General features: G+C 40.3%; 1 protein-coding gene across 6 annotated transcripts in view; it reads right to left on the bottom strand.

The window, feature by feature from the left end:
- Nucleotides 1-25,556, bottom strand: part of nphp4 (nephronophthisis 4) — a 210,465-nt gene that overhangs the window by 170,687 nt on the left and 14,222 nt on the right. For all 6 annotated transcript variants that reach the window (XR_004568358.1, XM_034209256.1, XM_034209257.1 and 3 more), the window contains exons 3-4: nt 1,809-1,978; nt 1,393-1,457 (exon numbers count right to left, since the gene is read on the bottom strand). Coding sequence is in view for 5 of the 6 variants with exons in the window: in XM_034209256.1 (XP_034065147.1) it covers nt 1,393-1,457; nt 1,809-1,978 (235 nt within the window). In the remaining variant the exon portion in view is untranslated. The remainder of the gene's footprint in view (nt 1-1,392; nt 1,458-1,808; nt 1,979-25,556) is intronic.

The raw sequence follows: 25,556 nt of genomic DNA, 5'->3' as shown, positions 1-25,556 counted from the left end.
GATAAGTTTGTGCACAGATGGAAACCTGACAGGCAGGTAGTCCATCCAGTTATTTTAGCCGGGCCGGCTAAAATGATTGGTCGTGCTTTTTACAGTACTATGGCTTCCACAGATTAATTTTTTGTATGGATTTTTTGTCAAAGCACTTAAGATATTCATTGCTATCGGCATGTTAAGAGCATTCCATGGAATATAACAAAAAGTGTATCTCGAGCCGGTTTCTCAAACTTACCTACCCTACCTTTAAATACATTTTTTTAATGAAAATATTTGTATCAACATTAAGTACTATTTGTACTGCAGGTTGCAAATAATCACATCACTAGTCCATTCCTATTCCACACATAGCCTACCTACTTTTACTTGAGTAACATTTTGAATGCAGGACTTTTAATTGTATCAGAGTATTCCTACACTCTGGTACTTGTACTTTTACTAGTACAAGATCTGAGTACTTCTTCCACCTGACACGTAATTGGGGCAACAGAGCTACGAGTTAAGGCAGTCGAAAACGTTGCATTTCTCCGACTAATTACGATGTTTAGACAGATTGCTCGTGTTTCCGCGCTTACGCGAAGATGCTATGTCAAACGAGCATTGTCCACATTGAGCCTTGTATAGTGTAACTTTTGAACCCACAGTTGGAAACCGGCTGTGTTAGACTGACAAGAAATGCAGTTGACCTGTCCTCCTGTGATGGTACCCGTCATTTCATACTTATATTTTCTGCTTCACATATCATTGCCCATTGTAATAAACATTGTGTTGTTCTCTGGCAGGGCTTACTGCACTGGTATCTCTTTTTGGAGCTTTCACACCGAATATTTATTCTGTTTTGCCTCATAAGGTTTGGAGTGGGAGTTTTTCCAAGCCAGCAAGGCTTTAGGATGGCAGTGCCAGCTAAGCAGGGTTAGACAAGTTCAATGATTTGTTATTCAATATATTTTATTTTGCAGGAAATATAGGCAATTACTCAAGTAGTTTATAAATTTACTTTTTTAGAACTCTTACATCTATGCACATTCCTTCCATGCCGAGCTGAATTGTCATAGCAGAGCACCCCTTAATGGATTAAAGTCTCCAGAGGTTATGTCTTACAAACTTTGCTTTAGATTATATGAAGTGTTAGTGAATCATTGATATTTAATTTCTAGAACATCTCGACTTGCAGTAACAAGGTAGAGCTGCGGGAGAGTACTGCCTCATGTATTGTCGTGTGTACCTAAAGATGCTGTAATTGTCAAGGTTCTCAACTATAAAAGCATATGTCACCTTCCTGGCCTCTAAATATATACTGCTGAGTCCCACTAAGCTTTCCTGCTGCATTACTCCAGGGTCAAAGTGAAAAGGAATACAGAATCACAAAACATAGTATATAAAAGATGTCCTTACACTCAACAGTGTCCTTCAGAAGGGGGTGTAGGAGGCTTCTTGGGGATCCATGGTGTAGATTGAGCCTAGAAAATACATTGAAAACAACCTGTATGAATGACTGACTGAATAGCAGCTATAGTTGCCAATGTAACAAAAACATGTATAATGTTGTGCTAGCTACATTTAATGAATGATGTGTGAACAATTGGTGTCCCTCAACCAAACTAACTTAGCAAAACAGAGCAAACAAACACTGCTTATGTAAAGTAATAGTTCTACTAGCATCCTGTGCTACATATTATTGCATGGGATTAACAGGTATAAATTATAATAATCTGGCAGTCCCCTCATAACAACCATACCTGTTCTTTGACAATCTCCTCATTGGAAACAAAGTGAGAAACCTGGCTGGTGTAATTACAAATGCTAATCACCTTCTGTCCCCATCAGCAGCCTGAGCCTCTGGCCTGTTGGTGAAAAGCTCCAGGACAGTGAAGCCTCGCCCCAGTGCCTGCTGGGAGCCGTCTGGCCTGGGTGACAATGACACCAGCTCCAGAACCACCACCGTGCTGAGCAGCCGCAGAGACGTATGGAAGTACAGGACCTACAGAACCACATGGGTTGAAAAGTATTGTTATAAAAACAACATGTTCAGAATGTCCATTGGAATATCTAATGTTAATGAACGTGATCTTAACAGTAATATTAATTTAAAACAAGAACAAAAAAGTAAAATTTGGTATCAAATTGTGGTATACGCGGGTCATAGCAGTCCAAGAAAAAGGTCAAAGAAAAGCACCAGGGATCTTTCACCAAACGGGGATGTGTAAGCATGGTAAAAGAACGTACTCTGCTCCTCCAACATGTGACATTTTTCAAAGCTTTTTTAATGTACAGTATATTGCCATACTATTTAATTTCCATTATGGGAATCATGTCAGGGTAATGGCATATAAACAAGTACAGATGGTACACCGTCCCTTGGTACCTACTGGCATGCCATTAAGCATCAACTCATACAGACATTCAAGTTACTGTAGTCGAGGGAATGTAAACATAAAAATATACACGCATATTGGAAACGTTGGTTCCAGAGACACTGAATTATATAAACGGCTCAAAGTAACAGAAAGATATACTAATTATTATAAAAGAAACATGGGCCATTGAAATGGGAATTAATTCATTAATGGAAAATGCTACTACAGTACCACAAACATATTCATTGAATACATGTATGGCCATATAGTATAGTATGTAATTCAACAGCTCCTAAAATAAGCATATTTTTCTTTAATCATCATGAAAAAAGGTGGCCCAAATGAAAATCACATCAGCAGACTGGATAGGGCATCAACTATTGATTGGTAAGAGGGAAAGAAAATACCCTCTCACAAAAAAAGAATGGGCAAAGATGAACAGAATGAATGAGAAACCTGAATAAAAATGGCAATTTATTCTGATAATCAAGCAAAACAATTGTTTGCCTCCACAGCAAAAATGAAACATGGGTCGTATCCCATACTTATAAAGACAAAGAAAAGCTTTCTATTATGCAATTGTTGTGCTGCCTTTGATCCTCCGTTATGCCCGGGATGTTCGTTACAATCTTCATATTGCAGGTCTCCGAAAGGAAGGGGCCAAACATCCAGGGTTGGCAAGCATACCTGAATGGTTGAATGTGTGACTTCACAAATCTCGCATTCAGGAGGCGTGTATGTCCCTCTGGTGATGACACTCCTTAGGATTACATGGGGGGGGGGGGTTGACCTCGCTATTTTTACCACATTTCCGAGGAAGAGTCAAACCTTTTGGGAGGCTGTTTGTAGTCGGTGCCAGGTACGTGCAATTGTTTACAGACTCTGATCTGCCATTCAAATTGAAAATAATAACCCACCTACAGCAGAGCCACAATGATTTGCATGTACAAAGGCCTGAATATGATAAAAAGACCAGGGTTTCCCACACATAGACTATACTTGGGTGGGTCGCCCAGGTATATTGACGGGCACCCAAGTATATTTCGCGACCTATTTAGGTTTTTTTTTTTTTTTTATTCGTCCGCGATCACGACGCCATCTGCGATCGATTAACTTGTGGGAAATGATCCCTCGCTCTACGCCTCCTGTACCCAGTCCCGGACTGGCCATCGGGAGTACCGGGGGGTTTCCCAATGGCCAGGCCTGTTAAGTGGCCTGCCTCACACAGGGTGACTGGCTGTCTACATGATGTGGCCTGCCGACATGGCCACTGTCATACAGATCATAAATCAAAGCCCTTGATTGGTCTCTGTGTGTCATTCAAGCTCGGGATAACCTCAGCTCAGGTGAGGTAAAGGACTCTCTGAGTGTTTAGATAGTTAACTTAGTCTAAGTTCTCAGTGGGTCTCAAACGGTTTGGTCACCATTTATGTAAACACATATTTCCATTTGAGAGGGTAGTGATTAGTAAAAAAAGGCATGAATAAATAAATAAAAAGTTAACTAGGTGAAAAAAGGTAAGATACACTTTTAAAACTTGTTGAAAGCTAAAACTAGTCTTTGCTGCTAACTCAAAGAGGAGAAGGGGGAGAGGAGGGAGACAGGAGAGGCTGGTTCAGGAGCACAGACACTCACAACTATAAATGAACCAAAAATAAATAAATAAACAAGTTTCAGTGTTTTTTTCATATTGGAAATGGTATGTTATTGGTTATGGCCAAGATTTTATGATTATTGAAATGTATACAGTTGTGTTTCATATATGTGTTTCCATAGATCTAGTCTCTTTATTTTTCCCTCAAAATGCACCAGATTGATGCATTTAAAACCAGGGGAGCATGCCCCCGGACCCCCCTAGAGGATTTGAGGTCCACCCCCACTTAAAATCACATTGATAGGTTCCTAAATACATTTACCATTTTTTTAAATAGTAACCCATGTCCATATGTTTATTTGTGGGTAGTAGATTTAAACTATAGGGCTATCTCTATGGGCCCTGCCTGTACCTGTTCGCTCTGCCATCGCGTGAAGGGTCTGCTAACAAGCGACCAACAGAAAGGTTCATGTTAATGTTGTTGCATGTCACCTCAGTCTTTTATCTATGAGCATGGTGGGTTTAAATTACTTGTATTCCAGATGCAAACATTGCTGAATACAAATGGGAAACGTGGGAGGGAAAGAGTATTGTCGAGCCAGGGTTTGATTCAGTTTTTTGTCTGTTTTTGTTTATTCACAGGACTTGCCAGCAAAGGATGTTGAGATTCACAAACTAGCTCATAACTGGTACCTCTGCTAAGATAAAAGTATTCTGCTGGAGCAGACTCAACAAAAACACATTTCTGTGACATCAACACGGGCAGTGAGAGGGTATATAGCAGGGGTCGTGGCCGCATGCCACCATTGGCACGCGGCATCGTAACCAGTGGCACACTAGTAATAAGTGGAATAAGTGTGCAAAATATTTAAATTTTATTTTCGGATCCTGAACAAGACCGCCGCCAGAGCGCGTCTCCCTGTTACTTGTAGAAGGAAGCCATGTACGCAACACAGCGCAGAAGGATAACTTCTAGGCCCCGCTCTCTTTAACTCCAGTCGACTTTCTGCTGCTTTCCTACGTGTTGAAACGATCAAAATGTAGTGCTGCCGGAGCGCACCGGAACTCCGCGCCGGCTGTACACATGCCGCAGTTTTTGCGTGGCTGTGTCCTTAGTTGAAAGCCCAGTGGCGATCTGCTCATCTGTCATACTGATCATACAATAACGCCATCTAAAATAATATGCTACAGTACAGTACAACTACTTCTCCTGTCAGACTGAGAGGCTCAAATAACCTCAGCGCAGGTGAAGTAAAGGTACACCTTTACATGTTCATTATAGTTATCAAAAAATAAGAGAATAAATGAAAAACAGGTATGAAATACTATATGATAGTAAAACAAGAATACAGTTTAAAAGGGGAGTGATTTGTAAAATATCCATAAATAAAAAGAAAATCTGTTTACAGTTCTGTTTCATATGGGTGTTGAGAGATGTATCCATATATCTATTAATTATGGTCTCAAAGTGCACCAGATTGATAGTTTCAACTTCAATATTTAAAGCCTTCCTGTTGTGTGATAAATCACATGTGGATGTTTTCATATGGATGGGAGCATACTTGGTGCTCATGTTTCTGTTTGTTACATTTAATTCACCCGTTTTGACATTTGCTGTTAACACATTGCAAGTGTATTGCTGAAGATTGGTGCTTAATCATCATTGGTGATTAGTGATTTCAACTCAGATGTGAATGTTTTCATAAGGATGGCTGCTTTCTTTGAAATGTTGCTATGCACTTTGATGTAATACAATTACAGACCCATTGGAAATGTTGATGTGACGTCATAATTGCAATTAATGATAATCTTAATGTGGATTTGGCACACTGATTACATTTTTTTTTTTAAATGGAACTTCATATCAAAAAGGTTGCTGACCCCTGGTATACAGGATGAGTAACAATGCCTGATAACTCAATGTAGAGGAACATAAGAAGATAAGTAATTTCATGAAATCCTAACACAGTATCTCAGTTCAACTCTGACATTTTTCTCAATAGAGTGGTATAGAAATTAATCTTCAAACCGGAAAAGTTAGCATTTCAGCTTTTACGGGTAACCTTGTGTCAAAGGGTTTTTTAATATGTTTGTCTATATTTTCCAAAATAATGGCGATGGTTACCACAAGATTACGAGATATTCACGTTGTGTTCTACGGCATAAAATATGTCTCAAACCACTTGAGTATATCTAAAGATTGTACACGGCAGTTGCTAACAAGTTGCTAAATGAGACAACATAACGTCATCACCTTAACACCCAAAAAATGTATTTCTGGTGATTGCTTTTACTCAACTATTATGAAAGTGGTGTTAATATGTAAAGCTTATAGTGATCAAACAAAAAAATCTAATAAGAGTGCATTGACGTACGTTGTGCCTCTTCACCTATACATTTTAGTTCTTACTCTTTCACTTAAATCCTAAAAACTTAGATCTTATATTTAAAGATCTAATCACTGACCCACTCCTACCTCTGACAAATTCAGGTTCCAATGGGGACCTTTTTCTCCCTGTGTGCCTCTCCACCTCTGTTTCCTACTTCTTACTTGCTACTCTTTTCCCTCAACCTATCCTAAGGGAGTGCATGTATGTAGACACGTTAGTTTAGCTGCTATAGGCTTGGACTGTTGAGGGGGGCACCTTACTCCGTCTTTCTGGCTGTTTGTACCTGTGTACTCTCATGTTCCGATTAACCCAGCTTCCCCCAAATCTCTTTTTTGTGTCCATATACGCCGGGATCCTGAGTCGAGGCTAATCATGTTGCTGTGGTCGTGTGTCCTGGATCCTCTATCCTGAGCACTGGATCTGAGTCCTGGACTTCGAGTCGTGGCTGAACCTGTCTCTGCGGTCCTGCCAGACTCTCACCATACTACTTCACTGATGGCTCCCACAAGATTGCTGACATCCTCGTGGATTCATCTTCTTATTATAGACACATGCATTTCCAAACATTTGGACTACCTATCAGTGGCGGTTCTAGAACATTTTACATGGGGGGGCAAAGGGGAGGCAAGAGGTCATGCCAGGGTGGCATAGGAGGGCGGACAGTACGTGGTATTTTATACTGTATATAACCTATTTATTGTTAATTCATGCCCTAACACAAGTGTTCTTAATGCACAAGAGAAACAAGGTGTTCAGACAAACAATCGGGTGCCCTTTGAGTCCCCCAAGCTTACCTCAACCATTTTAAATGAAAGGAAACTACAAAATGTATTTTAAAGCAATGAATTAATGGAACAGGTTGTTTTGCATTACAATGTAAAACTAAATATATATTTTTTAAATTGGTTGTCTTAGACAGACATATTTGCATGTCCTCACTAAGCATTATTACATATTAATTTAATATTAAACAAATCAAAATGGCCAATTATCGCAAAATGTTGCTGCTAATATAATCACATGCTTGTCAACTTTAACTGATCAAAAATCAATTCTGAAAAAATACTTGAATTATCTATGAAATTGCAATATTGTCCCTCAGTTTGTTTCAACCCCGTCACGCCATACCATTTACCCTCCTATTAAAATAATGGATCAGTCCGTGATCTGCATTGAGGGAATTACATCACAAAAGTGTCAGTTTCTTCTCTTACCTATATTTCAGTTTTTGTATTTTCAGATTAAGATTGACAAGCTCAACATTTCAACTATGTTGTATGAATTAATAATGGTAAATAATTGTTTATTACAAAAATAAACAATAGTTTTGCAAAATATTACAAATTTGTAATGTCCTTGACTTCCATGTGGTGCCATATCTTAGCTAAACAAGGTCTCATGCCTACATTTTGTCAAAAACTTCAACCATGTTACATTTTTTCAAGGAAATTCCTAGTAATTATTTATATTTTGTGCCTGAGGTGGGAACATGTAAGTAGTCCACTACCAGATATTATGACCAAACATTTTGGTTTCATTTTTCAAAGATATAAAGACCCAAAAGGCACCCGATTCAGAGAATACTCAGAATTCTGCATACTGTAAGTACTTAATTATAATTAAGTACACAAATGACATAACCCATCTCTTTAGAGAGCTACAGGTGACCTGTGCAGCAACCCATTTCAATCAATATTTGTCAATACTAAGAGCTGCTAGATTGAGCTGCTGTAATGGAATATGTAAGGAGAATAAGAACATACCATGTGGTCCAGCTGGAGTTTCATCTGCCTCCTGATCCCTGCCTCTGGCCCTCTTTATGATACTTCATCTTTATTCCTCACATATATTTCTTCTTCTTCACTAATGTCTTCATCTCCTCCTCTTCCTCCTGCTCTGACCCTACTGGTCTCTTCAGCTCTCTTTTCCTTTTCCTCTTTCTGTTCGTCCTGATCACTTCTCATATGTATTTTTGTTGTTGTTGAATCACTCCTATACTCTGGCCTGCATGAGTCTACTTGTGAAAAGCACTGGTACAAATGCTTGTATAACTTTACACGTTAGGGCCATGTAGCCTAGCTAATATGTAGCATATCATAAATATAACATCAGAAAGTATTGATCAAGCGCACACAGGCAGCTGTGTTTGGATCCAGTTTTTACGGTAAAGGATGTATCCTGGTTTCATTGATCTGGCCTCATGGCTGTGATGTGTAGTTTATGTGGATTTAATAGTAGGCTACCGCGTAGTTTAGCAAAGTGATCGATCTCCCAGCTAACGCTGTCTGCGTAGTATTTTGTAAGGTAACGCCCCAAACAGCGCCCGTCTGTTAAACGCTATCGATTCAAACGGCAGTGTTTTATTAATATTTAGTTTCAAGCTCTCGTCCTTAGTAAAACAAAACTAGTGGAAAGGGAAATGCTCCCAGGGGAAGCTGATCCATAGGTGCTGGGACAGCTCGCTCCCTCTCTGCTCCGCAGTTTAATGCAGGGCCGTAGCTGCGTTTTTAACGGGCCTAAAATGATATTTAAAATGATTCAATTTTAACTAATGTAATGCTTGTTTTGTTGCTTGAGAAGCTTGTGGAAATAGTGTAGGTTTGTTTTAGTACAGTTTTAGGGAAATAAAAGTTAGGGGGGCAGCTGGGGGGGCAAGGCTCTACAGTGGGGGGGCAGCTTCCCCCCCTTGCCCCCCTGTAGATCCGCCCCTGCTACCTATGTTGTAAATGTATCATCTTTTCAATTTACACACGGCATCTCTGTCCATCCTGGGAGAGGGATCCCTCCTCTGTTGCTCTCCCTGAGGTTTCTCCCATTTTCCCCTTTAAACTGTGGGTTTTCTCCGGAAGTTTCTCCTTGTACGATGTGAGGGTCTAAGGACAGAGGGTGTCGTATTGTCATACTGATATTCTGTACAAACTGTGAAGTCCACTGAGACAAATGTAACATTTGTGATATTGGGCTATATAAATAAACATTGATTGATTGATTGAATGATTGATTGATTGATTGATTGATTGAGGTTATCCTGCTGAACAAAATGTGTAAGTATCATCAACGTGCATTTGTGACAGCTTATTTTCTGCGATATTCCAAAATCCAATGGAAAATCCCAATGATTTTAGTCAAGGGAGCCCTTGCTATGCTTACTCTCGAGTCGGACTACAAAAATATATTATCACTGAACCACTTTATGATGGTGATGTCCATTTTCTGGGCTGAACACATATTGTGTATGTTTGCTGAGCTGAGATTCAGACAGATATTCTAGCAGCTGTAAACACGCGCCGAGCTGAGAAAGTAAAAATATCCCCCATCCCAAGATGCATGCCATTCAGTATTTATGGACTGAAAACGTACTTTTCCTCAGTTTATTTATTTATTTCCCTTCAACTTCAAGTCCCACATTGAAGTCTCATCTGTGACTAAACTTCTCTTGAACCTATCCCGAGATGTAATACCTAAACATTGAGGGCCCGGATCTATATACCTTATATTATATTCCCCCAGGTTACCTCCTCCTGTGATAATGTGGGATTTGCATTGTGGTGAAAGACATAGCCCCCAGTCTCAGAGCAATCCAAACGTGGACATTGTTCGAGACGAATTTCCAATTCAAAAAAGGTAGATTTTCTTTTCATCTGCCTCGCTGCTTTGATGTACCTCCAAATTGATTCTGTTCCAACCCAAAAAAAAAGAACAAATATTTCCCCTGCTCAATTTACAGTAATTGAGATTTTCAAAGGATGAAGTCAATGCTCAAAGAAACTATGATTAGTTATGAATATTTTGAGATAGACAAGCTGGAATGAGGATAAAATGGTGGCAACTGTTTTGAATAAATATTGTAACTTAAATTCAGGATACATGAGCTGTTTTGCACAGGATTTTTCAGTACAGCATGCTTAAACTACACCTTGTTAGGGCTTTTTTTTCCAGTATTAACTCAGATATCTTAGATGTACTATGTTGTTTGGAAACTGCTTTAGATTTGGGCTGAAGCATGGCGATACTACGTCTGCGACCGAACTCGGGAGGTAGTACTGCAAATAAGGAATATATTCTAAAGCTAAAAATACACCGGAGACTGCTTTGGATATTGTAACTACGCAAGGAATACAACTTGAAGTGGTTACCTGTTACAAATACCTGGGTATCTGGCTTGATGATTGTCTCACTTTTAAATTTCATGTAAATAACCTGCTTAAAAAGCTGAGGGTTAGGCTAGGTTTCTTTTACAGAAATAAGTCCTGTTTCTCGCTTGAGGCCAGGAAAAGGCTAGTCACTGTGACCTTTTTACCTGTGCTGGACTATGGTGATTTGTTATATATGAATGCACCTGCCAATTACCTGAGCAAGTTAGATGCTGCGTATCACAGTGCACTGAGATTTTTGACAAATTGTAAAGCACTTACGCATCACTGTACCCTGTATACCAAGGCGGTTATGCCATCACTTACTGTACGGAGGCTCAGTCACTGGTACTTTTTCATTTACAAAGCCATGTTGGATAAACTACCATCTTATATCTGCTCCCTGATCTCTCTGCGAATTGAAAGTACTTATTGCCTGAGATCGCATGCTTCGGTTTTATTAAATGTGCCAAGTGCTAGGACTGTCTTAGGGAAGAAAGCTTTTAGATGTGCAGCTCCACTAACTTGGAACAGTCTGCAAAAAGAATGGAAAATGACCAAGCTAGTACCACTACATGTTTTTAAAGCTCGGTTGGATGCTACAAAATCAGATGCTGTTGGTACCTGTACTTGTGGTTAGATATGTAAATTGTAATCCCTGTACATTTTGCTGTATGATGTCCTTTTGTTGTTGTCTTCTTGTGGAACCTACTGCTGCAGGTCTCCCTTGAAAAAGATATCATTGATCTCAATGGGATTTTACCTGGATAAATAAAGGTTTTGAATTGAATTGAAGGAATACATTTACTGTAAGGTTTGTACAAACAGTAATTGAGCAAGGCGTGTGCAAACAGAAATCTATCTAAAATAACACTAACTTTTGTCTGCCTGAACAAAGCTCCAAATGTGTACTATTTCAAAGCAAACACACACTGCACTCTTCCCCCAGAACTTTACGTTAAGGCAATGTTATGAGATCTCGCTCCTTCCTGACGCCACAGGAGATGTCATTGAGAAAACAGCTTGCATCGGCAGCAATGCCAGGCGCAGCATATGTTGGACCTAATGAGAGGTTATACTGCGCAGCGACTGTCAACAAAGCAGTAATCGATTCTCGCAGGGGTAAATATCCAGCCCCCGCCCCCCCACATACACACGTTTTGAGTCAAGTCAGGCGAATGGCAATGGGGTGACATTAAAACATCATTAGCAGAGAGGCATGTAGCTTGAAGTCGCTGTCACTGCCAACACCCAGACTGTCTGCAGCTTATGGGAGGGTTGTGTTGAGACCCCTTTGTGGGTGAGAGAAACAGAGCTATGACAGGATGGAGGCAAAGAAAGCGTGAGGAAGCGGTTGTGTGATATAACACTATGGTAGAAAAGAGTAAACTAATAACTTTTTGATGGTGGTTCTGCCTTAAACCATTGTAGCTCTGTATCATAATAAACTGGTTTTACTTGCTATGGAAGCAGGTAATACAATTATATTCTGGTACTAACCTTTTATCATACTGCCATAGAGAGAGAATATCATGTTATGTGTTGTGAAAGGGGAACTTTTTGGATAAGTTCTATAAGCCTAGAGTAACAGTTCAAGATAGTAAAAGTCTCGAATTCATTGAATAAAATGAATACACATAAGTACTAACAAATATATATCCAGCACTATAAGCGGACTTATTGTCTACTGAAGAGGATAACAGAAGAGTCCTACAGCATTACTCATTGTTTATTAATGTGTAGGACTATATACAACTTTGATTTCGGAAGAAACTAACCAAAAAACTGGTGTTAAAGCTTCATAGAGTCCTATTATGACACTTTTCCACTGCAGGACCTAGCACGGCTTTGTACGGTATGGTTAGGCCTTGGTAGGCCAGGCTCACTTTATGCTGCGTTTCCATTACAGTTTAGTTACTGGTGTAGTAACTATAGTAACGCAGTGTAGGCGGGGCGATCAACTGTTCGACGGGCGGAGAGACGCTGCATAAAACTGCTGTGACGTCATCTTCGATGCGAACCACAAAACCAAAACATCAGCCGTTAGCTGTTAGCACTGAGCTCACAGCTCCTCATATCTGTTCATAAACTAGACAAAAGTTAAACAAGTACAAACCACAGAATGTCTGTGTCATGGCGAATACAGTCGCTGGTTTATTTATGTCCGTAGGCCGTTGTTGTGAGTGTGGACGGAGCATATACAACGTTAGCTTGGATCGATCCGATCTCCACACATGCATTTTAAAAGGTTTTTCGCCTGCTGTCTTGTCCGCAGATTTGTCAATACATTAATTCATGGTTTTTACTAACCTGTATCAGTATGTTGTTACTTCGGCATCATTTTTGCAACGTGTATTACAATTAAATCATGGTCAAATATGTTCATTCTGTTGTAGTTGTAGCCCCCTTACCAGCGATCCTCTCTGACCATTCAGCAGTCGAGTGTTTACATCACTAGTTTAGCATATTCAGCCCGGTTGTTGGCCCGGTAAGAACCTCGATTTTGGAGGGCCAGAAAAAAGTAGCCCTGAGCCGGAACTACCCCTAGTAGTGACCCGGCCCGCTTAAACCGTGCTACGTGCTGCAGTGGAAAAGCGCCATTAGAGGCTGTTGGGTGCCAAACAAGCAATTATGAACCTCTCATAGTGCTATCATTGGACTATAAAGCTGAGGCTAATTCTCCCCGCCCCCTCGAGGTGGTTATTCAAATGCCTGACTTGTGGGCAACTGGGCAAGCGCTGAAGGGGGAATCACAGGAAATGCACAAAACAAAAGAGGCTGCAAATGAGCATTGGTTTTTGCATAGATGTCCAGAGCAACTGGAGTGTAATTGACAGGGCCCTGGTGTTTGACCCCTGGAGGCTTCCCAAAAGAAAAGCAAACGGGGCATTTCCATTTCGCCAACACGCTGGATGGGAGACTGGGAGAACTAGTGTCAGCTACCCGGGAATTATATGACAGGGCTGCTCTACATGTCTGCATGCTCGTATTTACCATTCACATGTTCTGTATACAGCTGTATGAATGCATGTGATGTGTGTGGACTAGAGCATGGCAATATATCCACATTATACCAGTGTTGTCATGTGGAACTATATATCGCCTTATATTTTCGATGTCCTAATATTGTAAGTGTTATCTCTGCTTCTGGTTTTAAAGGTAAAGTATTTTTCTAAAAACCCTAGACTGTTGTCCTTGTTTGCCTTACCAGCTTAGTAATCAGATCCACATGATGATTATGTATCAAAATCATCATTGTGTGACATTTTTGTGAAAGCACCTATAGAGTGGCGAAGTCCCTCCCTTTCCGGTGGACCTCCATGGGACCTTATTTCGGAAAAATTATGTCAATGGAGAGAGAAAGATTATCATTCGATCCCGTTTGAATTGTGCCACGAATTACACATATGATGTTTGTCAATTTAAAAGATAATTTTGCCAGTAAAAAAAAAAAAGATGTGTCGTAAAACTGTGAAGTAACACATTTTTTTGTGTGAAACGGTAAATTTACTACATCTCTGGTCTTGCACAACAACACACGTCACCAAGATGGCCGTCACTACTGTCTTGCTAAACAAGGGATTGACTACCCTCACCATCACCACAATGAAACACGTCCAGAAGAATGTCATGCAAAGCTGCCTGCCTTCCTTTGATTCTCTCTGAACTGCCTGATCTGTTTAATGTTTAATGTCAACCATTTGTGCAGATAGCATGAAGTACAAAAGATCGCCGATGCTAATGTAGCGTTAGCATTTCTCCCCCGGGCTTAAATGGTGTATTATAGAATGATCACACCGGTGTGACAGTAGTCTTCAAAGGGTTCACGAAATATGACTACTACTCTTACTGTTTAACATTTTGGGTTACTTAATGTTACTTCATGTTAAGGCTAATAAAAATGACAAGGCTAAGGCTGTAATTCTTTCACACACACACATACGGGTTTTGGGCCGAGGGCGACACCGTACTTCCGGTATCCGCCATTTCACACGAGGTGCAACCAGAATATCATAGTCTATTGCCTTAATCAATATAGTCAACTCTAAAATACCACATATATGCATTGGCATGATAATATTATTGTGACAAGTGGGGTATGCACCTGGTGTTTCCAGAAGATAGACGTAGATGCTGCCAAAATCGACCGAAGGCCACTTTCGAGAGTCGTTTTTCCATACATCTGCAGGTAGTCTGTAAGGGCAATCGGACAACCCACACAGCTCTAGTTTATGCTGGTAACGACCTAGAGCACACCCCTCAAGTCCAGAGATGTAATCCGAAGACATGCAGCGATTTCTTCGGTCGTTAATTCAGAAAAAAAACCTAGTGCGCTTTGCCTGGCTACGTTAGCTAGCTGTTTATATTAGCACCTCCAGGATATTAGCACCTCCAGGAAAATGGCGTATTTATATATGTATTTATATATATATATATATATATATATATGGCGCGCGTTGCATTGTGGGTAGCTCGTGACGTCACTGTGTGTGAAAGAATGCTAACTAACGTGCTTGCTACTAGCTAGGTAGCTAACTTGATCCAGCCACTCCTGGTCCTTTCATCAGACGGGAAGCGAAAGAACGAGCAAGACCCATTGCTGGTATGATAACAACCTGGTACTAAGCACACAGGCATCTTGTTAAAGTTGTCTTATCTTAGCTATCTCTTATATCTAGCGGAGGAAAACAATTGTGACATCACTTACGCGACTCTGGAATTTGTAGTCTTTCTAGTTGCGTATTTTTGATAGTCTTATATTTCAACAGTTTTTCGACAAACTGTGACTTTTTTGACATGGAAATTATTTTTTAAGATTGACAAACATCATATGTGTAATTCGTGGAACAATTCAAACGGGATCGAAAGATACGTTTTCTCTCTCCATTGACTTCAATACATTCCGAAATAAGGTCCCATGGACCGGAAGTAGATGGGCGTGACTTCGCCACTCTATAGTCAACCCTATCTTCACATTATTGATGACATTATTGAAAATAAATGTATATCTGATTTTCTTTATACCGTATGTCTATAGGTGGACAAAGGTTGACAACATACAGAATTTAAAAGAAAAAAATACATATATATTTAATACATTATATAAGTGTTCATGTTATTCTGAGCTCCTACTTAGGTCTATAACTATTACAGCTCCTTCGGCCTGTACCCTGAGACTTTGTAGTTAAAGCAAATATAACCTCAAAGGCCTCGAAGTCCTGTGAAGCTTGTGAAGCTTAGCAGGCACATGTACTCTGGAAGATTCTTGGCTGTAACGCTTTGATACTAGTTTTGGCAGCATAACCAACGCCTTGAGGTGGAGGGAAGAGAGAGGGAGAGAAAGAGGGAGAGAAAAAGAGAGAGAACGAGAGAGGGAGATACAGTAAGTCATTTGACAGGCCCAGAACCAGCGGGTATCAGCATCATAAATCCTGTGAAATTCTGTGACTGTCACCAGCGTAGGAAGGATGAGAGATGGATGATAGAGAGGCAGATAAAATGGCAGGGATGGTGGCTCGAGGCTTCCTTGTGGCCAATTATGTCACTGCTCGGTCAGATAGGACTAAGTATGCATACGTGTGACAGTTAAAGCAAATAGAGCTTCAATGAGAAGTCCTCACAGGTCCAACATTCTTGAGCTGATGAGAAACTGACCTGCTGAAAAGCTACCCAAAACTTACTTCCAAATAACTTCACTAGCTGTTTAAAACGATCTGTAGTAGTGTTGTCACGATACCAACATTTCGGTTTCGATACCAAGTCAAGAATTGCGATTCCGATTCTTTTTCGATACTTTTCTTTTATTATTTTCATGATCAATACAATTGTAGTTTATCTGTTAAGTGTTTTCTTACAACATGGTCTCTTCTTTATACTTGAGTTTATGTGATTTCTTTGATAGTTAACTTTATATTTTATTAACATGTAATAGTACAGTAATATAAATAATTATTGACAAAATGTACATTGCAGATGTTAGCCACATTGGTAAATTAGCTAAAAATATAGCCATATTAGACAGTTATCATTGCCTCGTCAAACTACGAAAACGTTCGCTTGTCACAAAATAAATTACACTTGTTTGACTTAGATTTGAGGGCATGGGCTTGAGCATGATGTAATTATGTTATCTATCACATTCGCTAACCTGTCTGTCTTTAAATTCTTTAAACAGCTCTGGATTCCAGTCGGCGAGGTGCTTAGCCAAGTTGGATGTGTTGGCTCCCTTGGTTTGCAGGGATCTAAAACATGTCTCACAGACAGGCCTCGTGGTGTCCGTGGGCTTGCCCTCACTGTCAGAGATATAGCTCAAATACTTCCAAATTTCGCTTCTGGCGTCTTTTTTGTCAACAAGCCGAGGCGCAGCGGCAATTGCACTCCCACTTGCAGCCATGCTTCTCGTTTTCTCTAATGCTCTGGCAGCTAGCGCGTGTACGAGAGAGGGGAGGGACTTAGTGCGTGCTTGAGAGGGGAGGGACTGCAGGCACGGCTGCAGTGCAGGGAGTGGAAGCAGAGCGCTGAATACACACGGCTCTTATTAAAACAGCGCTTTCTCACCGGAGTACTTTTCCCCGTCATTCTTAAAGTACCGATACTAATGAAACGGAGGAATAGTAACGTTTTTAACGGCAGGGTATCGCGGTAGCTTTCAAGTATCGGTACACCGTGCAACACTAATCTGTAGTTGGAAATAGACAAAAAGCCAATAAAATAAAGAACGTCAGAGTTGTTCTGAATTAGACTGGAGGATAATTCATCCAAAAAAAAGAGAGAAAAGGGGAAAACTGGCAGCGTACTAACAGGGGAGCAATACATGTCCCAAAATCAATGTAAAGTCTAAAAATAAGTCCCAATTAGTCTGAACATAATTTGGACTTGGCCAAATTCATAGCTTTGAATCACTTCCACCATCTCTATTGTTTGTCAGCAATTCAAATGGTTTGCTGCTGTTCTCATTATTGCTATGTAGGTGGGTTCAAGATGGAGACATCATCTTCCTTTGGCAGAGCCAGTTGAATAGAAACAGATAACACAAGATATGGTCATTTAAAAAAGAAAATGTGGATGGAATGGACGTAGCTTAACAGGTAAATTCCAAAGAACAACTTATTAGACCAGCTTGAAAAATGATACATCAATGGTCCAAATGCTAATCGCCTCTATGCCAACTAAAAAAGACCTCAATTTGACAGATAAATCAGTAACTGCTGACTGATCGGGGCAAAATAACACCACCTCCAAAGAGAAAACTTCCCTTTAACTTGGTGGTGGTGGTTCTGTGAAGTCCTATACTTGGGATTATACTGTCTACTGTCTCTCAAGGTACATAGGGTCTTAAACAGTCAGGGTTCATACACTTTTTCACCAATGATTTTCAATGACTTTTCCAAGACTTCTCAATGACCTTTACCTCATTTTCCATGACCTGAAAATGGTTTATTTGAACATGGAACAGGAAAATAAGGTCTGCATATGAAACATGTAGTGCCTATCTAAAACAAATCAAATAGTAGGCTTACTAGCTTCTACACGTTAAAGCAACTGTAGTCAGGGAGGGAAACTCATCAGGTATGAAAAAGGTGACAAGGACCCGAGCCCCCGACCCCACGGAATATCGGCTGTAAAATGAGGAATAACAGGATTTTAGCAGTCAGAACAACTAAAGCAGCAGGTAATAATAACAGAAACGCCAAAGAGTCACATCTAATAGAAATATATAAAAGCATTTATTTGAATTGTGTAGCAGTCAGTTTATAATTTTGGCAGCACTGTTGAGCATTTTGAAAATGTATTTTCATGCCTCTGTGCAAGGCTTAGTCTTTCTATCTGTATAGCCACTGGTGTAAAGTAACTAAGTTCATAAACTCAACAAGTACTATACGTGAGTACAATTTTGAGATACTTGTACTTTATTTAAGTATTTCAATGTTTTGCTACTTTGTTCTTCTTCTCCTCTACAGTTCAGAGGTAAATGGTATTTAATACCTTTAGTTACTTCACAGTACGGAGCCCTGGAGGGTTCATAGAGAGAAAAATAAATAAAACGTGGCCACGTTTTACTTTCTCGTGCGCACGCTTTAGTAACTCGTGCGCACGAGTTACTAAAGTTAATACGAGTTAATAAAGCGTGGCCTCGTTTTATTTAAATTGAGGGATTCCTGTCCGTGAATCACAGTATCTGTTGCCCACAGCTGTTTTATAGAAGGAAAACCTCCTTCACTTTATGAAATCTCTGCAGCACCAGTGGCCTGTACTACGAAGCAGGATTTGCTATTTACACTATTCATTCATGAAGTATGACGCTGCGCTGTCAGCACGCGTCTCTATGTTTGTGATTGGTCAAATGTTGCTAACCCCGTCCCTTTTACGTGAGCGCGCTCTCAGCCGGACAGAGAAACCCTGGTTGATTTACTGAGTTGATAACCAGCTTCGTAGGACCGCTTATCGACATCGCGTTTGTTAGGGTCAGTAATGCCGGGTAAATCGAACATATCCAGGGTCTGTTGAACTGGCTTCGTCGTACAGGGCACTGGAGGCAGTAACGTGTAACTCAGAAGAATCTGAGAAGAGCAGCACCAGCTGCAAAGAGCTGTGCCTTTTACTGTTTACTTCACTACAACCGCTGAATAGAGATCGAGGCTGCTACGTTTAACCACACACACACATCGAACTACCAGAGTATTCCCCCTCGCTTTATGAAGGAGATGTCCTGTCACCGGTGCGCATGATGTGTGTGTGTGTGCTCAGCTCCGCTCTGTGTGCGTGTTCGTGTGTATCCGACACCACTGGCATTTGTTTTCAAATTACCACGAACAGTACTTTAAACAAATCTGGTTCCCCATAGTTAAGTGTATTCCCAAGTGAAAGAATATATTTATACTTTTGTTGAACATCATTATATAACAAACTATTATCACTGTTTAACACGTTTAACACCAATTCCAAGAAAGAATAATAATCAAAAGATAACTTGATATTAAATAGAAGGGGGTTTATTAAATATATAACGTAAGTACAAAAATGAATTGGGTTTAGGTAGAAACACATTTTGTTTAAAATGCTCTTTGGAAAAAGTTACATGAAAAAATATGTACCTTTTATTGAAATGGCATAGTCATGTTAAACCTAAAAGAAAATCTGGTATGTTGGAGAATCACATGATTTCAGGTAAAACATGACTGTACCATTTTAAAAAAAGTCTTAAGGCACTCTTTTGTTAACGATTAAAAGAAGATTTTCAATGGCAGAAAACTGAGCAAGATTTATATAATACAATTTGTTAAAACAAATATTCTGAACTCTGATTTGCATAAAAACACCAAACTAAACTATGATATTAGACCGGTATTACACCCTTTATAACTAAGTGCTCTTGCACCCTGTCCCAAAAACAAAAAACAAAATAACAAATGTTTCTAAAATATTTAATTATATTTTTGAATCCATAAGTTAAACTTGTTGTTGCTCTTGTGCCGCAGGTGAAAGAGACACAGGCTTTGAGGTGTCCCCTGACGAGGTTGAACCCTCCCACGGTGGAGCGGATGATCAGACGGACGCCATCCCAATGTCGTCCAGCAGCGACTCTCTGAGCATGTCTGATGAACCAGATGCCAGAGTAACGCTGCCCACCCCCAGTGACATCCTGGTGTCCTACTCTACCTTTCCAGGTGTGTGTGTGTGTGTGTGTGTGTGTGTGTGTGTGTGTGTGTGTGTGTGTGTGTGTGTGTGTGTGTGTGTGTGTGTGTGTGTGTGTGTGTGTGTGTGTGTGTGTGTGTGTGTGTGTGTGTGTGTGTGTGTGTGTGTGCGCTCAGCTCCGCTCTGTGTGCATATCCGACACCACCGGCATTTGTTTTCAAATTACCACGAACAGCACACGCACACACACACACAAAACGAGGCCACGATTTATTAACTCGTGCGCACGCTTTAGTAACTCGTGCGCACGAGAAAGTAACTTGTGCGCACAAGTTACTAAAGCGTGCGCACGAGTTACTAAAGCGTGCGCACGAGTTACTAAAGCGTGCGCACAAGAAAGTAAAACGTGGCCACGTTTTATTTATTTTTCTCTCTATGAACCCTCCAGGGCTCTGTAGATGTGGATGAATGATGTGAAATATAATCAAGTGTTGAATCAGACTTTAGTTCCACCTGGAATAAATCCACAAGCTACCCTGCAGTATACAGTCATTCAAACTAGCTGCACCTTTACCAACATTGAGAACACTTTCATGATCAATCATTATAAAACATATCATATATATTATTCTGAAATGGACCAATCTGCACAACGAATACTTTTACTGTCGCTACTCTAACTATATTTTGATGATCATACTTTTATACTTTTACTTGAGGAACATTTTGAATGCAGGACTTTTACTGTAACAGAGTATTCCTACACTCTGGTACTTCTACTTTTACTCAAGTACAAGATCTGAGTACTTCTACTTTTATTAAGTACAAGATCTGAGTACTTCTACTAAAGTACAAGATCTGAGTACTTCTACTTTTACTCTAGCACAATATCTATACTTATACCACCTCTGTTTATAGCCTATGAAAAAAACTATTAGAAAACGAAGGCTAAAGCTAACGTTAGCAGATAGTGACAATGTATGCTAGCTAGCTAGCTAGCTCAACGATTCCTTAAATGATATTGCGACAGAAAAACTTTTCAGTTCACATCACGCTCTGCCGCTCAGCTCTGAACACCTGAACGGCCCGTTCTAACAGCTGTTCGCCAGCGGTGCAGTCTGTGCCACAATGACTCCGCACAGTTAACGAACGCACAGATAATGTAGCTGACCCTCATCCCGGAGCAGCAGAGTTCAGCCGACAGGCAGGAAGACTCGAGCACACAGCTTGCGCTTTATTAAAAAATAACACCATGCGCGTCATGATGGCACATAACAGTTTGAGACCGCAGATTATTTCGGCGATTAGATTAAATGTAAATTATATTTGACGCAACTTTAGTTACATTTCCATGACTTTTCCAAAACTTTGGGAAAAATATTGTTTTCCATAACTTTTCCAGGGCCTGGAATTTGCATTTAGAATTTCCATGACTTTTCCAGGTTTTCAATGACCGTACGAACCCAAACTATGACTCAAGAACCTTGAGATTCAGGTAGCAGTTCTATCCCTTGCTGAATTGTTGTTTAATTTAGATCCTTAAAAAAATGCCAACATCTTAAGCATTATACACTCTTTTACACTTTTTATACTGTAATCGGGGCTATTCTGCAGAATCAGAGATGTAGAAGTGGAGGAGGCAGTAAGTAAAAACCTGAAGCATGACAGGTACAAAAAGAACGAGCAGGGTAATGGAGCTGATTGCGAGGCTGAAGCCAGAAAATATGTTCTTTTCTATCACCGGAGAAACTGGTGCGAGGAAATAAAGTAGCTTGGACTCCATTAATGGAGGCAGTGAATGTGTCCCCCGAGGTGTGCAATGTGGCTGAAGTAAGAAAAAGAAGGGGTTTGATATAAAAGTTTATGTCTAAACTAGGGCTGTCAAACGATTAAAAATGTTAATCAGATTAATCACAGCTTAAAAATTAATTAATCATGATTAATCACCATTCGAACTATGTCCAAAATATGCCATTTCTTTATGTATATTGTTGTGGGAATGGAAAGATAAATGAAAGAAGGCGGATATATCCATTTAACATACTGTATCTATGTTTATTATAACATTTTTCTGCGTGTCAAAATGAAAGACAACCCACACACCTATCAATCATCAAACCGTGGGGTCTTAATTCATTACGTGTTGATTTCTATCAACGGGGGAGTACTTCAGGAAAGTCGACGGGGGGGGTGGGCGGCGGCTAGTGGAGTACTTAGTGACCACAGAGTGTGAACGTTGTGATCAGCTGTTTTAGCGCAGTTCTCCAGTGAAGGGGGGGGGAGTCTCCCTCCGTAGCCGGTTGGCGTAGTTTTGGCACAATTCCGTTGTACAGACCGACGTTAACAGCAGCCCTGTCTGTGCACACGGAGACCGACTCTGTCGTCCGGTGATCTAACCGCCTTCTGGAAAAGCTTCACAAGTACGTCGGTACGCAAATGCACTTTGTGACACAAGTGACGGTACGCATTTCAGAGATTACGCACATAACCTGCGTACCAGTTATGTGCACCCCTGTACTACAGCAAAAGTATTCTCCGTCAGGACTTCCTGCAATAACACCACGCCGTTATCAAATATGTTCTATTGAGAAGACGATCACTACGTGACAAAAGTTTTCAAAACCGTGGCTACTGAAATCAATCTTACTAACTGCTGTCTGTGCAATTTACTCCGCGCGAGTTGGCAGACTTTATTTTTGCTTCCTTTAACATCATTTTTCATGGTGGGGCCAAGCCATTTCTTGGTATGGGTGTAGCCTACCCCAGCCATACCCTGGCGCTGCCACTGGTGGCACGTATGGGGCGGGCCATTCTGCACATGCGTTAAATGCGTTAAATATTTTAACGCAATTAATTCAAAAAATTAATTACCGCCGTTAACGCGATAATTTTGACAGCACTAGTCTAAACAGAGATAGAAAAAAATAACAGGTGGAAGGCAGGGAAAAGCTGATTTATCAGCCAAAGATGAGGACTGCAGGATTTATTGGAGTAACAGCCCAATTATGTGGAATCCCTCCAAGGAATGAGCGTGACATTAATACGAATTTCTATCCAGCAAAGACTTTTATCGACCAATTTTCAGAAATCTCCATTTGAAGGTTTTTTAGACTACAGAGATTTTTTAACAGCCAGTAAAGCGATTAAAAGGTTACCAGCCGTGTCATTGTAAATGAGGATTAGCCAGCAGGTATACAGCTGAACCTGAATACTAAGAATAAAATGTGAATAAGAACTGAAAACTGTCAACAAGCAATTGCTGGTTTATGACAAATGACAGATTCCTAATCTTAATTTAAGTAGTTTTAATTTATTCTATGTGATCTAATTTTGAAAGTTTATATAACATTGGTTATATTTCCATTCCATTATCCTCCCCTGAAACTGTTTAGAGGCCTTTGGCTCAAAAGGTTTGTTGAGGGGGAATTTAGCCTTTCTGATAGTGATTAAAAAAATGTGAAGGGTTACAAGAATCACAGTTGTACTAACGATAAACTTTAAATATATTGTATATTTCAAGTGCCACTGTGAAAATACAACTTTATAATAGAAAGAGGCAAACTCTAAAGCACCCAGATATTGTTCTAAACTGTATTAAAGTAAACAGGTATTATCTTGAACTGTATTGAAGTGAACATGTATTATTTGGGACTGTTTAAAGTAATCCTATATATATATATAAAAACCTTCTTACTTACACTCCATGACCCAGAGACCCTGACACACACACACATACACCTCCTGTCTCCATGCAGCACACACACATAAACTCCTTAACCCAGATATCAGCAACACACACACATACGCCTCCGCTTATCAGCATGCACACACACACACACATACACTTTCCCTCACTAACACACACACACATGTTCTTTTTCAAGGTTCTTTCTGGGGCCAATAATCCCAAGCACCAATATATCTGTGTATAATGTTTAATACCAATATATCTGTGTACAATGTTTGATTGTTTAGAAAAAAATAGTTTGTGTGAAACCTTCCCTGGGAAATTAAAGGAGTTGGGTCCGGTGGAAGATAAGAAGTGACTCTCCGCCCCAAATATGTCCATATATACTGTTGTTTCTTCATGCAAAATGCCCCCTGTTTCTGACTGGCTGGTCCCGATATCTGTATCGCACGGCAGTAGAGCGGGAAGCCCGGAGTGTTCTGTTTCAGGGCACTCTGTATTTCGTATTGTGTTTTTTATTGTATTAAAATCAGATTATTGTTATAACTTTTATGCCTGTGTTTTGAACTCCTTTTATTAAATCTGACCAGGCTCATCTAAAGGACGGCGCGGAGCAGAGGTGGGCTTTAAGCCACCACTACTGTGTTTGCTCCTACAACTCTCAAGAGTACAATATGGGAAAGAAAGACACTTACAAAGAACGATATTGACTGTAAACTGACTAGGGTTTAATAGATTAAGTTGAAACTGACTACAGTCCTGAAAGCAGAGTGATTGTTGACTCCGAGTTATATTTGTCCGGACAGGTTATATGCCCTGGATCATAGCCAAGGCGGGACTGAGACCGATAAGAAATCAACAAGATGAAAGAACCATTGCAGTGCAGTCATTCTGATATGTTCCTTATAGCTAGCTTCAATGATGGTTCAGACCCATTGTCAGCATCAACTCTGACTCCAGTTTCAATAGTGCATCCCTGCACACAACCAAAACCTCCTAATCAGCACAACTCCCATAACCTGTTAGTCCCTGTTAGTCCCTGTTACTCGTTTTTCTGTTTCAGTGCCTCTGGTGTTTGCTGCCTTGTCCCTGACTCCAATGAAAGATTCTGCATTCAACAATATACCCACTGACAGATCTAAGTGCTTGCTGAGTAAAGTCTTGAGTTTATCACCCAGGTTCTGGTCTCCTGACATTTGTTTTATTTCTGTGTGAAATGCCTTACAGACAAGCTGCAGGTACTGACAGTGAATGTTATAGATGCATCACAATAAGAGAGGAATGCAGGAAGTATACAACGATGAAAGAATTGGAGGAACACTGCCAGACTTCACATTCAAAAAGGTATTCTGAGAAGGTGTATCGCGACAAAGGCTGATGTTGATATGTCAAAGGCTGGAAGAACAAAGTACAAGACAGATCTCTTTCTTTCTCTCTGTCACAAAGTTTCTCTTTCCATCTCTACCCCACACACAGGCAATGATGTGCGTGCGTGCGTGCGTGAAAAAAGGACAGAAAGAGAAATGATCTAGGGTTGGCAGAAGTAGGAATCAAGTCAATACACACACACATAGACCTAACACCTCCTCGAGGCTCTCATCTCTCCATACTGTCACCTCGGCACTCGGCAGTAGCTCTTGTGGCCCTTGAATCCCCTCGATCCCACACACACCTACAGTATATAGATGTGTATTACGGGGTGTGCCACTTCAGTGTGTAAAGCTGTTAAACAGCAGCTGCTTCGCTAGATGTTTGGTCCCC

The sequence above is a fragment of the Gymnodraco acuticeps genome, unplaced genomic scaffold (assembly GCF_902827175.1).
Source record: "Gymnodraco acuticeps unplaced genomic scaffold, fGymAcu1.1, whole genome shotgun sequence".
In the NCBI taxonomy this organism is placed as follows: domain Eukaryota; kingdom Metazoa; phylum Chordata; class Actinopteri; order Perciformes; family Bathydraconidae; genus Gymnodraco; species Gymnodraco acuticeps.
The sequence above is the reverse complement of the archived record's forward strand: the minus strand, read 5'-3'. Positions and strand labels throughout refer to the sequence as shown.